A 15,865-nucleotide genomic window follows, 5' to 3' on the forward strand; every position below is an offset into this window, starting at 1 on the left:
TCACATCTCCATCTTCTGCTCTTGGAATTCCCCCCCAAGCCAACGGAAAGGTCCTTGTGCTCATATGAGTGTGGAGCCGTCGTATCCTGTAGATGAACAGGTTTCTAGTCATCCATGTTAGTAGTTGCATTGCAGCTAGTTAGCATGTTATCACACACCTACACACACCAACACACACACCTACACACCAACAAACACACCAACACACACAGCATACACCTACACACACCACACACACACATCTACACACACCAACACACATGCCAACACACACTAACACACCACACACACCCCAACACACCCATACACCTACTCGAACACACACCCATACAGACACTAACACACCACGCACACACACACACCAACACACACGCCTACACACCAACACACACACATCTACAAACACCAACACACACACTTTTACACACACCAACACACACGCCTACACACCAACACACACACATCTACAAACACCAACACACACACTTTTACACACACCAACACACATGCCAACACACACACACCAACTTAAACACACACCACACACTCCTACACACACTAACACACCACACACACCCCAACACACACATACACATACTCGAACACACACCTATACAGACACTAACACACCACACACACCAACACACACCCATACGCACTTAAACACACACTCCACAGGACTTCAACTAATGCATGATTAACAACCCTCATGCGTTGCTACATGTTCAGGAGGTCTGAGTCTTGATAACTGAACATGAATGATGACACGTCTAAATGCTCTCATCAGTAATCCTTGAGAGGTATCAGCTGTCCTCCAGAGTAATGACTGCAGCATATGGCTTCCCCTCCGCCCTTCGGCCCAAATGGCACCCTTCTGACTGAGTGGTGCAGGAGGGAGGGCCCTGCGAGTCCCACCTAGGGGATAGTGGGTCCTTTGGGACGTTCAGCCATGTCTGATGATGATGAAACACCTCTGATCGGCTCAGGAGAAGTGCAAAAGGAGAGGAATGTCACTTTGTACATTTTTCACTCTCCTTAGCTGTCGTTTTGGGGAGCCGCGTTTTCAGAAGGAAATTGCGTTAGAAAGTTTTGGGTTTGTTCGGGTATTTATTTGACTCCATTGCAGTTTGAGTTTCCCAAATTGTGGACTGTTGTACAGTAACTACACAGCACCACCCTGAACAGAGCCCGCTTCCCTACAAACTGCACTAATTTAACCATGGCTGTGGGAGGGATAGTGGCTTTTTGGGCAAACCAGCTGGCTGACTGAATTAATGACTGGTTGGCAGATTGACTGGCTGTGTGGCTGGCTCAATGATTGGCTGGCTGGCTGAAGGACTGACTTGCTGACCGGCTGGCTGGGTGATGGCTGTTCTGGCTGGCTGAAGGACTGACTTGCTGACCGGCTGGCAGGGTGATGGCTGTTCTGGCTGGCTGTCTGAATAAGTGTGTTTTACGAGCCGTCTCCACTCTGAGACGTAGAATGAATGAATGGAGTCGTTCATCAGAACTAATATCAATAATACCATAGGTCTTTCCTGTAGGCATAGATCCACACAGTAGTGTGTGGGTGTCTCTGTGTGTGTGTCTGTCTGGGTGGGTCTGTCTGTGTGTGGATGTGTTGTGTGTGTGTGTGTGTGTGTGTGTGTCTGTCTGTCTTTGTGTGTCTGTCTGTGTCTGTGCATCTGTCTGTCTGTCTGTCTGTCTGTGTGTTTCTGTGTGTCTGTCTGCATCTGGATGTGTTCTGTGTGTGTCTGTCTCTCTGTGTCTGTGCGTGCGTGTGTCTGTCTGTGTGTGGCTGTCTGTGTGTGGCTGTCTGTGTGTGGCTGTCTGTGTGTGGCTGTCTGTGTGTGGCTGTCTGTGTCTGTCTGTGTGTGTCTGTGTGTGGCTGTCTGTGTGTGGCTGTCTGTGTCTGTCTGTCTGTGTCTGTCTGTGTCTGTCTGTGTGTGTCTGTGTGTGTGCGTCCATACAACATACCCACATCCAGCAGCTGTTTAGATGTGTCCTGTCTGGAAATAACACATGTTCTGTCCTCCTTTCCTCCTCTGATGATCTGACATGAAGGACCTTTTATCCAATGAGGCCAGTGTACCGGGCCTTGTCTGCATTCAGATGTGACCTGGTGTCTTCCTGTGGCAGATGGGGGGGGGGGGGGCTTGGCATTGGTGGGGGGGCTCTTCTCTCCTGGCTGACTTGCTTCTCATTCCGTCCTTCCTCTGCTCGGCACGCCGTGAAATGGCTTTTCTGTAGGCCATTACCTTCCACCGTCTGGGTGGCGGGCAACTTTACTCATCCCTCCTCTCATCCCATCTCCTCTCATCCACTTATCTCTTCTTTACTTTTGATCCCTGCCATTCTTTCCTCCTGTCATCCGTTGTCCTCTCATCCCCTTCTCTCTCTTCTCCTTTCCCCTCTCCTCCTCTTTTCTCTCCGTTCCGGCCCCCTTCCTCTCTCCTCCTCTCCTCATGTCAGTCCACCAGGAGGCCTTGTTTCTTGTGTCTGTCTCTTAGCTCAAATATCAGAGTGTCTTAATACTGGCAGGAGGAGTCTGTCATGGTGCACTAGGCTCCTCACCACAGAGCAGAGAGGAAGGGGACGAGGGAGGACTGAGGAGAGGGGAGTGAATAGAGAGGAGGGGGAAATGAGGAGATAGCAGGCGGAGAGGGGAGTGAGGGGCAGGAGTGAATAGAGAGGAGGGGGAGTGAGGAGTGAGGAGATAGCAGGAGGAGAGGGGCGCGAGGAGTGGGTGTAAATAGGAGGGGGGAGTGAGAAGAGAGCAGGAGGAGAGGGGCGTGAGGTGGGGGGATTGAATAAAGAGGAGGTGGAGTGTATAGAGAGGAGGGGTAGTAAAGAGAGAGGAGGCGGGAGTGAATAGAAAGGAGGTGGGAGTGAATAAAAAGGAGGTGGAGTGAATAGAGAGGAGGGGTAGTAAAGAGAGAGGAGGTGGGAGTGAATAGAGAGGAGGGGGGAGTGAATAGAGAGGAGGGGGGAGTGAATAGAGAGGAGGTGGGAGTGAATAGAGAGGAGGGGGGAGTAAAGAGAGGCGGGGTTGGTATGAATCCAGACTAGCATCATAACCCTCATGATAGGCTCACTCTTGACCTATTGACCTAAGACCAAGATATTGATTCCCTCTGAGTGGTCTTGCGATGGTGTTTGTCTTCATGCAGAGACCCGGAGACCTGCTTGCTGTCATGGACATCAGGTGGTCCTCAGCAAACAGACTGAACCTGAACATGATGTTAGTATGATGTTAAAGGAACGTCGCTACTAACGTTTTTCCTCTCTGAAATGGTTCCAGTGGTTTATCTGTGCCTGAGCCATGCATCCAATATGCTCTGCTTATTAAATTACTTTGACGTGAATTTTTTTCAAAGCCAGCATTGTGAATTAGTGATAGCCACAGGTTTATTATTTGTCACTTGAGTCGTTTATCTGAAGTAAACATTTTATATCCAGGACTGGAAGTCATCTGTTATGGTGGTGAATGGCTGTTGTCCCGGGCTCGCATTTCCCCTGCCACCCAAAACTCGCCCCCACACCTCATGGTCATCCTAGCCCGCTGGGAACAGATGTAGATTAAGCTTGTCTCTGTGATGTGTTTGGTAGTCTGTGTGATGTGTTTGGTAGTCTGTGTGATGTGTCTGGTAGTCTGTGTGATGTGTCTGGTAGTCTGTGTGATGTGTCTCGTAGTCTGTGTGATGTGTTTGGTAGTCTCTATGATGTGTTTGGTAGTCTGTGTGATGTGTCTGGTAGTCTGTGTGATGTGTCTGGTAGTCTCTGTGATGTGTTTGGTAGTCTGTGTGATGTGTCTGGTAGTCTGTGTGATGTGTCTCGTAATCTGTGTGATGTGTTTGGTAGTCTCTATGATGTGTTTGGTAGTCTGTGTGATGTGTCTGGTAGTCTGTGTGATGTGTCTGGTAGTCTGTGTGATGTGTCTGGTAGTCTGTGTGATGTGTCGGGTAGTCTGTGTGATGTGTCGGGTAGTCTTTGTGATGTGTCGGGTAGTCTTTGTGATGTGTCGGGTAGTCTGTGTGATGTGTCGGGTAGTCTCTGTGATGTGTCTGGTAGTCTGTGTGATGTGTCTGGTAGTCTGTGTGATGTGTCTGGTAGTCTGTGTGATGTGTCTGGTAGTCTGTGTGATGTGTCTGGTAGTCTGTGTGATGTGTCTGGTAGTCTGTGTGATGTGTCTGGTAGTCTGTGTGATGTGTCGGGTAGTCTTTGTGATGTGTCGGGTAGTCTTTGTGATGTGTCGGGTAGTCTGTGTGATGTGTCGGGTAGTCTGTGTGATGTGTCTGGTAGTCTGTGTGATGTGCCTGGTAGTCTGTGTGATGTGTCTGGTAGTCTGTGTGATGTGTTTGGTAGTCATTGTGATGTGTTTGGTAGTCTGTGTGATGTGTTTGGTAGTCTCTGTGATGTGTTTGGTAGTCTCTGTGATGTGTTTGGTAGTCTCTGTGATGTGTTTGGTAGTCTGTGTGATGTGTCGGGTAGTCTGTGTGATGTGTCGGGTAGTCTGTGTGATGTGTCGGGTAGTCTGTGTGATGTGTCGGGTAGTCTGTGTGATATGTCGGGTAGTCTGTGTGATGTGTCGGGTAGTCTGTGTGATGTGTTTGATAGTCTGTGTGATGTGTCTGGTAGTCTGTGTGATGTGCCTGGTAGTCTGTGTGATGTGTCTGGTAGTCTGTGTGATGTGTTTGGTAGTCATTGTGATGTGTTTGGTAGTCTGTGTGATGTGTTTGGTAGTCTCTGTGATGTGTTTGGTAGTCTCTGTGATGTGTTTGGTAGTCTCTGTGATGTGTCTGGTAGTCTGTGTGATGTGTCGGGTAGTCTGTGTGATGTGTCGGGTAGTCTGTGTGATGTGTCGGGTAGTCTGTGTGATGTGTCGGGTAGTCTGTGTGATGTGTTTGATAGTCTGTGTGATGTGTCTGGTAGTCTGTGTGATGTGTCTGGTAGTCTGTGTGATGTGTCTGGTAGTCTGTGTGATGTGTCGGGTAGTCTTTGTGATGTGTCGGGTAGTCTTTGTGATGTGTCGGGTAGTCTGTGTGATGTGTCGGGTAGTCTGTGTGATGTGTCTGGTAGTCTGTGTGATGTGCCTGGTAGTCTGTGTGATGTGTCTGGTAGTCTGTGTGATGTGTTTGGTAGTCATTGTGATGTGTTTGGTAGTCTGTGTGATGTGTTTGGTAGTCTGTGTGATGTGTTTGGTAGTCTCTGTGATGTGTTTGGTAGTCTCTGTGATGTGTTTGGTAGTCTGTGTGATGTGTCTGGTAGTCTGTGTGATGTGTCGGGTAGTCTGTGTGATGTGTCGGGTAGTCTGTGTGATGTGTCGGGTAGTCTGTGTGATGTGTCGGGTAGTCTGTGTGATGTGTCGGGTAGTCTGTGTGATGTGTTTGATAGTCTGTGTGATGTGTTTGATAGTCTGTGTGATTTGTTTGATAGTCTGTGTGATGTGTCGGGTAGTCTGTGTGATGTGTTTGGTAGTCTGTGTGATGTGTTTGATAGTCTGCAGTTGAAGGTTCTCCTGTGAATAAACGCATTTATACCTTATTAACATTTAACAAGTAGCATTTTCAACCCCTCGCGTTCGCCCAGGCTACTGAAAACACTCGATAATTCCCGGACCGGGGCTGACACACACACACACCCACACATACACACACACACACACACTGTGTCAGGGCCGAGGGGCAGATAGAGGTGTTTGTTTGTCTGCTTTCCCTCACCGCTCTGATGAACACAGGACTAATGCCGGCATTCAGGGAGGAAACCTGTGTGTTTCCGTGTGTGTTTCCGTGTGTGTTTCCGTGTGTTTCAGTGTGTGTTTCAGTGTGTGTGTGTTTCAGTGTGTGTGTGTGTGTGTGTGTGTGGGTTGGTTCTGACCCGGCCCACTCACACATTCATTTTTATTTGTGTTTACTTAGCCTTCAGCTTCCAGTGCATGGTACAGCTCTGATCTAATCTGAACATCTATATGCATAAGTCCACAGCACAGAGCACACATATATATTCATACAAACACACACACACACAGACTCAATCTCAGTAACTGGGAAGCCTTTTTGCAAAGATTAGATGACATCTGATTCCTCTGTTAATGCCATGTGAATATAGCAAAGAATAGTGCTTCAATGGAACTTGGCTGATCTATGATGAAGTTGGGTATCAGTTATCAGTGTTCATTCAGTGCCAGGCTAGTAGGGGTGTGGTTTGGCTAGTAGGGGTGTGGTTTGTCTAGTAGGGGTGTGGTTTGTCTAGTAGGGGTGTGTTTTGGCTAGTAGGGGTGTGGTTTGGCTAGTAGGGGTGTGGTTTGACCCTCCCTACTCCCTGCTATCTGGCAGAGTTTGGGACTGTCGATCTACAGTTAACAGGGCTGAATTCATTTTGGTCTATGCTGCCCTCCAGGCTCTTGACATCATGCCCCTAACAGAAACCACTACTCTGATTGTGTTTTCTCTCTCTCTCCTACCCATTTCCTCTACTGAATTCCATGCTGTCAGTGTGACCTTTCCATTCACGTTCAACATTGTGGTCTTGTATCGTCCACTAGGTGCTCTTGGTGACGTCCTCAGGGATCTTGACATGCTGATCAGTTCATTCCCAGATGGTGGCTCATCACTGCATGACTTTCCCCTTCCAACATTTGCCTTTGAGTCATTTTGTCCACTGCTTCCCTCTTTTGGTCTCACACTTAACATGTCAACTCCTGTTCACCAGTCAGGGAATGCACTCGATCTGATCTGTACTAGATGAGATCTCACCACGAACTCGCTCCAGTCATCTGGCCACTTTGTCTCAGTCTCCCTTGTTCTCTCCTCCACCGCAACACTGTCACCCCCCCCAAATTCTGACTCCACCGCAACACTGTCACCCCCCCCCAAGTTCTGACGCCACCACAACACTGTCACCCCCCCAAATTCTGACTCCACCGCAACACTGTCACCCCCCCTTTACCCTGCTCCTGCCAGATGACATCTTGCAGCTCGTGATGGCTAGCCGCCCAACATCATGCCCTCTTGACCCAACCCCCTCCCTTCTCCAGACATCTCAGGAGACCTTGTCACATACCTCACCTTGCTCATCAACTCTTTACTGAGCATTGGCTGTGTCCATGCAGACTTCAGGATGGCCAGAGTTGCTCCCCTCTTAAAGAAACCAACATTTGACCCCTCTGATGTCGGAAACTGTAGGCCAGTATCCCTCCTGTTCTAAGATACTTGAGCTCTGTCCCCGCCCGACTCTCTGCTTACCTCTGTCAGAAGAATCTCCTCGACCCTAAACAATCAGGATTCAAAATGGGCCACTTCACTGAGACTGGTCTCCTCTGTGTCACAAAAGCTCTTTGCAATGCCTAAGCAAAGTCTCTCTGCATTCGTAGAGTACAACCGTACCACATTCAGGAAGCTGCATAGATATTTGTCCAGCCACTTACCATCTCATGGTGGGGCTCCTGGCGTGTGACACTAAACCCCTGCACCTCAGTCAGAATGCAGTGGCCTGTCTGGTGTTTATCCTTCCCAAATTCTCCAATGGCACCCTTGCTTTTTTGCACTCTAAAAATAGTCCCACTGCCACCACGTCAATCTGTTGTCTTTTGTTAAACGTTTCTGTTTTCTGTTCCTTATTTGTATGGTCTTCTTTCCAGCACTGACCTTTGCCAAAATGAATTAATTGATTAGAATGCACGTACTATTATACCCAGTGGTTTTCACCTAGCCCTTTTTAAATGGATGCACTTACTGTAAGTCGCTCTGGATTAGAGCATAGACCTGCTAAGTGACTAAAATGTAAATGTAGAAATGCAGTCATCTTTTAATGTTAATAAAGCAAACAAAATACAGACATCTGTTGATGTAAATAAAGCAGTAGATATAGTTGTCTGTTAAAGTAAATATAGCAATAAAAATACAGAAATAGATGTATATCTAATCTTCATACTGCTCAATTTCAGCTAAACTTTTACCTCAGACATCCCTAACTCCTCATTTTATGTATTTGCACAGGTGGCTTTTTTTATTGGTTTGCTCGATGAGCTTGTTATCGAAAGGTTATAGGCTCCAGTCCCCTGGCTGACAAGTTGATCTGTTCATCTGCTCTTCAGCTAGTTATTTTACCCTAGTTGTCCTGGGTCAACAATGGCTAACCCCGGGCCGTGACCCCACTATTCTGAGGGTATATGTTTAACAGATGTACTGCGCATTTTAAACAGGAAACATTTAGGCCCTTTTATGTACAATGACCCTCCTCTGTCATTAATACACACACACACACACAAATACACACACACCAATAGACACACACGCACAGTAATACACACACACAGTAATACACACACACCAATACACTCACACACGTGCCGTGTTGATCTCTTCTGGTTGTCCCTGTGTGTTGTTCTGGCCTGAAGCTAAGTTACCATAGTGATCAGATGGTAATTCTTCCCATAGGTCTAATTATTACAGTAGATAGGGAGAGAGTGAGAGGAGAAGAGAGGAGATCACTGAGATGAGGAGATCACTGAGATGAGGAGATCACTGAGATGAGGAGATCACTGAGATGAGGAGGGGGGTACGTGAGAAGTGGGAGAGACAAATGTATATAATTAAAGGGATGGTTCAACAAAAATATTGTATTTGGTGAAAATCTTCTGGGTTGTGTCTTTAGGCCCATGGTGTCTTAGTCCAAAGATTGTCATAATTTTTATCTGGCCCAGTCTAGAGTTTTGCATAATTAGCATTGTTAAAATTCCTGAATTGAAACTCGACCACTATTGCACAAACTGCACTGCAAGGTGAAAGTTCCACAAAAAACAAACTAAGTTTAGTGAATCAGCAAATTGTTACCATTTGTTAATAAAACAATATGGTATATTTTCAAGCATTTTCTGCTTTATTGGGAAGGAGAATGGGGACGACAGCATAGAGCTGAACAATACCAACAAAATTAGTTGAAGATTTCTACTTAAAATGCTGAATTTGTTGTCACACAGTTGCAATGTTGGAATTTTGACATTGCTAATTAGGTTCTCCAGGGTTTTGCATCATGCTGTCTCTTTAGGGAGGAGTTGAGGTTTTTGAGACCTAAAGACAAAAGGAGCGATTTTTTACAGGTTTCTCAGACCATCAACAGAATGGAAGATGCTGATCAGTTAATTGTCTTGTCTTTATGTGCCACAGTCATTAGGATATCTGACAGAAAACTAAGAGAGAGAATTAAGAAATGCCATGTAGATACATGTTAAGCATCTGTCCTGCACAAACAATCCATTCATCTCTACAGTATATCTGCGGTCAATTTATCTCTTCTTCACCCTCTGAACCATTGAGATGTCTCTGTTTTAAAATACAGTCAGGTTTATTACCTGCAGGCAGCCATCTTGCCATGATGCCAATGCAAGAGTATTATTTAAAACCTGCTCATTGAGACTGATGCCACTATTTCTCTAATAATTCTGCCCCTGGAAATAGGAGCTGGTTTACCATAATGGTTCTGAGCTTCATCTGTCTGTGACTCATAAATCTACTGAATCAACTCTTCAGGGATTATGTATTGGTTTATCATTTTCTGCTTCTGATAGCTAGCTGTCTTTGCGTGAAGTTACTTCTTTGTTGCTGTCGGTCTTTCTCACCTTTTCTTTTTGCAACTCTTAAATGTCAATGAAAGTGGCGTGATGTCCACTAGAGAACAATGTCATTGGTTTGAATGTGGCCTGATGTCCACTAGAGAAAAATTTGGTTGGTTTGAAGGTGGCGTGATGTCCACTAGAGAACAATGAGGTTGGTTTTAATGTGACGTATTGTTCCCTAGAGCAAAAATAGGTTTGTTTGAATGTGGCATGATGTCCACCGAAAAACTTTGTCCTTTAAAGGACTATAAGGTATATGGTTTTAATGTTGCGTGACGTGCTTTAGAGAATTAAAAGGTTTATGATTTGAATGTTGCGTGACGTCCTTTAAAAACTATAAGGTGTATTGTTTGAATGTTGCTTGTTGTCCTTTAAAGAATCACAAGTTCAATAGTTTTTATGTTAACAAGTTACAATGTGTTGACGTAAAGGAGTCTGAGTCTTTTTATATCCAGATTTAGATTACGGGATATGATTAGGGCTTGAGACTAAACAGTGTTCAGGGCTGGAGACTAAACAGGGTTCAGGGCTGGTGCCTGAACAGTGTTCAGGGCTTGAGACTAAACAGTATTCAGGGCTGGTGACCAAACAGGGTTCAGGGCTGGTGACTAAACTGTGTTCAGGGCTGGAGACTAAACAGGGTTAGGGCTGGAGACTAAACAGGGTTAAGGGCTGGAGACCAAACAGGGTTCATGGCTGGTGACTAAACAGTGTTCAGGGCTGGAGACTAAACAGGGTTAAGGGCTGGAGACCAAACAGGGTTCATGGCTGGTGACTAAACAGTGTTCAGGGCTGGAGACTAAACAGTGTTCATGGCTGGTGACTAAACAGGGTTCATGGCTGGTGACTAAACAGTGTTCAGGGCTGGAGACTAAACAGTGTTCAGGGCTGGAGACTAAACAGGGTTCAGGGCTGGAGACTAAACAGTGTTCATGGCTGGTGACTAAACAGTGTTCAGGGCTGGAGACTAAACAGGGTTCAGGGCTGGAGACTAAACAGTGTTCAGGGCTGGAGACTAAACAGTGTTCAGGGCTGGAGACTAAACAGTGTTCAGGGCTGGAGACGGGCTATGGGGTGGAGTGGTAAACTCATAAGCACAAGACCCTTTGTAGAGATGGGTTTTGGGGCGAGTTAGGAGGTATTAAAGAACACTTAGGCACCTCCTTCCTGATTTCGGTAACATAATCTGGGGTTGAAACCCTACCCCCTTACTGGGCCCCTCCACCTCACCTTAATTTGCCAAAACTTTAAATCCCCAATAACCCGGCGCAGTGACTGTTACCTCTCACTCCACCCAACTTGGTTACAGCCATGAGCTAGCCACTTAGTTATCCTGTTATTTCAGCATCCTAGGACTGACTAGCCAAGTCACAAGTTATTGCTATCTCAGCAAATTTAGTTGAATATTCAGATATACTGTGCCTCATATACTGTATCTCAGTTTGCTTGTTAACTATCCAGTTAAATTCTGAATAAAAATATGAACATAGCGTAAAGTGGTGGTCCATTGTTTCATGAGCTGAAATATCCCAGATTCTTTTTATTTCCAGGAAAGACTAATTTCTCTCATGTGAAATACATACATCAGGGCCGATTTAATTTCCTTTCATTTACTTGATTCTCTTATAGGAAATGTAAAATCTTGAAATTGTTGAAATGTTTCATCTACACTTGCTATGAAGCCAGTCATAGTTATCTCAGTGTCCTAGTTAGATATCCAAGCCAGCTGTTGTGTCTTTGTGAGTGACAGGGAGCAGTCAGGTGCCCTAGTGCTGAGGGAAAACCCTCCTAGAGCGATTATATGACAGTCAGCCTGCAATATCTGTCTCAAAACCTCGTAGTGTCATGTCAGTATTTCAAAACCTCGTAGTGTCATGTCAGTATTTCAAAACCTTGTAGTGTCATGTCAGTATTTCAAAACCTCGTAGTGTCATGTCAGTGTTTCAAAACCTTGTAGTGTCGTATCAGTATTTGAAAACCTCGTAGTGTCATGTCAGTATTTCAAAACCTTGTAGTGTCGTATCGGTATTTCAAAACCTCGTAGTGTCATGTCAGTATTTCAAAACCTCGTAGTGTCATGTCAGTATTTCAAAACCTCGTAGTGTCATGTCAGTATTTCAAAACCTCGTAGTGTCATGTCAGTATTTCAAAACCTCGTAGTGTCATGTCAGTATTTCAAAATCTCGTAGTGTCATGTCAGTATTTCAAAACCTCGTAGTGTCATGTCAGTATTTCAAAACCTCGTAGTGTCATGTCAGTATTTCAAAACCTCGTAGTGTCATGTCAGTATTTCAAAACCTCGTAGTGTCATGTCAGTGTTTCAAAACCTCGTATTTCAGTCTGTATTTCAGTCTGACTGTCCCGTTACTAAACATATCTCCTCTCTTCCATTTCTCTCCCCCTTTCTCCCCTCTCCCTCTCTTTTCTCTCTCTTGGTGACAGATGCCAGTGAGAGGACCTGGACCTGATCTGCGTCTGGTCCCCCGATATGAAGAGGTGGAGAGACAGTATGCCTCCCTGCCCAGGTAAACATGTCTCTTTTCCCCTCCCTCTCTTCTGTACATCCTACTCTCTCACTTCTTTCTTCTACATTTCCCCCTCTCACCCACTCTCTCTTTTCTCTCTTTCCCCATCTTTTTCTACTACTTGGTAAACTTTCTTTTGCCTCTTTCTTCTATTCCTTTCTTTTTCTGCCCCCCCCTTCCCTCTGCTGTCCTCCCTGTCTTTCCTCCCTCTTCTCTATCGTGACTAAACACTTCTAACAGAGCTGCAGGGACGAGCAGTGCTTTGCCTCTTCTCTCTTACCGGTGGCGTGTCTTTCCTCCTGCCTCACGGAGTGCTGAATAATCCTCTTTAAAGCTTATAATTAAATCTGGAGTGTCTGCCTGGTGAGGCCCTCTCATCCAGGGAATCCGCCTGATCCTGTCCCTGGAGACGGGGACACAGACGGGGAGGTGGAACCTGATATCTGCCCTCATCTCAGCTCCCAGCAAAGCCCAGGAGGGCAGGGTTACACACATTGGTCTGGGTATGGTCCAAGTTTGTTCTGGTCCAGGTCTGGTCTGTTATATGTCAGGTCTGGGCCAGGTCAGGTTTGGGTCTGGTCTAGGTCGGATGTAGGTCAGGTTTGTATCTTGTCTAGGTCTGTTCATTTTCATGGTCTGGTGTAGGTCAGGTTTGGGTCTGGTTTAGGTCTGGTGTAGGTCAGGTTTGGGTCTGGTCTAGGTCTGGTGTAGGTCAGGTTTGGGTCCAGTCTAGGTCTGTTCATTTTCATGGTCTGGTGTAGGTCAGGTTTGGGTCTGGTCTAGGTCTGGTCTAGGTCAGGTTTGGGTCTGGTCTAGGTCTGGTATAGGTCAGGTTTCGGTCTAGTCTAGGTCTGTTCTTTTTCATGGTCTGGTCTAGGTCTGGTGTAGGTCAGGTTTGGGTCCAGTCTAGGTCTGTTCATTTTCATGGTCTGGTGTAGGTCAGGTTTGGGTCTGGTCTAGGTCTGGTCTAGGTCAGGTTTGGGTCTGGTCTAGGTCTGGTATAGGTCAGGTTTCGGTCTAGTCTAGGTCTGTTCTTTTTCATGGTCTGGTCTAGGTCTGGTGTAGGTCAGGTTTGGGTCCAGTCTAGGTCTGTTCATTTTCATGGTCTGGTGTAGGTCAGGTTTGGGTCTGGTCTAGGTCTGGTCTAGGTCAGGTTTGGGTCTGGTCTAGGTCTGGTATAGGTCAGGTTTCGGTCTAGTCTAGGTCTGTTCTTTTTCATGGTCTGGTCTAGGTCTGGTGTAGGTCAGGTTTGGGTTCAGTCTAGGTCTGTTCATTTTCATGGTCTGGTGTAGGTCAGGTTTGGGTCTGGTCTAGGTCTGGTCTAGGTCAGGTTTGGGTCTGGTCTAGGTCTGGTATAGGTCAGGTTTCGGTCTAGTCTAGGTCTGTTCTTTTTCATGGTCTGGTCTAGGTCTGGTGTAGGTCAGGTTTGGGTCCAGTCTAGGTCTGTTCATTTTCATGGTCTGGTGTAGGTCAGGTTTGGTTCTGGTCTAGGTCTGGTGTAGGTCAGGTTTGGGTCTGTTCTAGGTCTGGTATAGGTCAGGTTGTGGTCTAGTCTAGGTCTGTTCTTTTTCATGGTCTGGTGTAGGTCAGGTTTGGGTCTGGTCTAGGTCTGGTGTAGGTCAGGTTTGGGTCTGGTCTAGGTCTGGTGTAGGTCAGGTTTGGGTCCAGTCTAGTTCTGTTCATTTTCATGGTCTGGTGTAGGTCAGGTTTGGGTCTGGTCTAGGTCTGGTGTAGGTCAGGTTTGGGTCTAGTCTACGTCTGTTCTTTTTCATGGTCTGGTCTAGGTCGGGTGTAGGTCAGGTTTGGGTCTGGTCTAGGTCTGGTGTAGGTCAGGTTTGGGTCTGTTCTAGGTCTGGTGTAGGTCAGGTTGTGGTCTAGTCTAGGTCTGTTCTTTTTCATGGTCTGGTGTAGGTCAGGTTTGGGTCTGGTGTAGGTCAGGTTTGGGTCTGGTGTAGGTCAGGTTTGGGTCTAGTCTAGGTCTGTTCTTTTTCATGGTCTGGTCTAGGTCTGGTGTAGGTCAGGTTTGGGTCTAGTCTAGGTCTGTTCTTTTTCATGATCTGGTCTAGGTCTGGTGTAGGTCAGGTCCTCTCCTTAATTTCTTTCACTCTCTCTCTGTTTACTTTATGTCCCCTCTCCCTCTGCCCCCTCCCTCTTTGTCTCTCTACTCTATATCTCCCCCATCCCTCCCTCCCCCTTCCCTCCCTCCCTGTCTGACCTCTCCCTCTGATGTGTGTTTGCTGTGAGCAACCAACCACAGCAACACAAGCAAACAAATAGCAGTGTGCTCCGCTTCAAGGGCATTTAACGGAACACAACAGAACAGGAGTTAAAGCCGTTAGAAACTTTTGTTGCAACCAGTTTCCCACCCCGCGCTGAGTAAACAGAGAGGATGTCAGCTGAGATGTGTGTGTCCCAGGTGGTATACTATTCCCTATGTAGTGCGCTTGTTTTGACCAGGTCCTATGTGGAGTAGATTTCCATTTGGTGACACGCTGTAGTGGTTTGGCAGATGTGAGAACTCGTTGGATCTGACTCAGTCTGCCATATGAAACTGAGGAGAGTGGGAACCGTGCACAGGTACTGGTAGTTGACGGAAAACATTTACCCACCTCCCGAAATAAACCTGTGCTACCTCGTAACTCACACACATGCACACACATCCCAGAATGGGACAGAGAAATGGTGAGGGAGAATTAGAGAGAGGAGTTGGTTTTGTTGCTAAAATAAAACATGAACTTATATGTGTCCTGTCTTCCTTCAGCACCACTGCTGAACTTTCCCTCTCACGTACTGGCATGCAGACTGACCCAAACCCAACCCAGCAGAGTACAGACTAACCCAAACCCAACCCAGCAGAGTACAGACTGACTCAAACCCAACCCAGCAGAGTACAGACTGACCCAAACCCAACCCAGCAGAGTACAGACTGACCCAAACCCAACCCAGCAGAGTACAGACTGACTGAAACCCAACCCAGCAGAGTACAGACTGACCCAAACCCAACCCAGCAGAGTACAGACTGACCCAAACCCAACCCAGCAGAGTACAGACTGACCCAAACCCAACCCAGCAGAGTACAGACTGACTGAAACCCAACCCAGCAGAGTACAGACTGACCCAAACCCAACCCAGCAGAGTACAGACTGACTGAAACCCAACCCAGCAGAGTACAGACTGACCCAAACCCAACCCAGCAGAGTACAGACTGACCCAAACCCAACCCAGCAGAGTACAGACTGACCGAAACCCAACCCAGCAGAGTACAGACTGACCCAAACCCAACCCAGCAGAGTACAGACTGACCCAAACCCAACCCAGCAGAGTACAGACTGACCGAAACCCAACCCAGCAGAGTACAGACTGACCCAAACCCAACCCAGCAGAGTACAGACTGACCCAAACCCAACCCAGCAGAGTACAGACTGACCCAAACCCAACCCAGCCCCCCCTGAACCTGTTAGCTGGGTTGAAGTTAACATAAAGGCCCCAGGGCCCCTTTCAAAGCCATTTCCTTTCAAATTACCTCTGTGCTCTGTTCCAGCTCCATTATATTAGTGTGTGTTATTATGCTCCGTCACCAGGCTGAGGGCAGGCTACGGTGAAGCTACATAATTTAGCTCTTCAGCTCCCTCCCCCCATATCGCCCTTCCCCTCTCACCCCTTCTCAGTCTCTCTCTCTCTTTTTCCCTCTCCATTCCCTCCCTCCCTCCTTCCCTTTCGCTCT

General features: G+C 46.9%; 1 protein-coding gene across 3 annotated transcripts in view; it reads left to right on the top strand.

The window, feature by feature from the left end:
* Positions 1-15,865, top strand: part of pard3bb (par-3 family cell polarity regulator beta b) — a 332,127-nt gene that overhangs the window by 301,556 nt on the left and 14,706 nt on the right. For all 3 annotated transcript variants that reach the window (XM_029115967.2, XM_034288552.1, XM_034288553.1), the window contains one exon: positions 12,059-12,141. In XM_029115967.2, the coding sequence (XP_028971800.2) occupies positions 12,059-12,141 (83 nt within the window). The remainder of the gene's footprint in view (positions 1-12,058; positions 12,142-15,865) is intronic.

Source organism: Esox lucius, chromosome 20, assembly GCF_011004845.1.
Source record: "Esox lucius isolate fEsoLuc1 chromosome 20, fEsoLuc1.pri, whole genome shotgun sequence".
Lineage (NCBI taxonomy): Eukaryota > Metazoa > Chordata > Actinopteri > Esociformes > Esocidae > Esox > Esox lucius.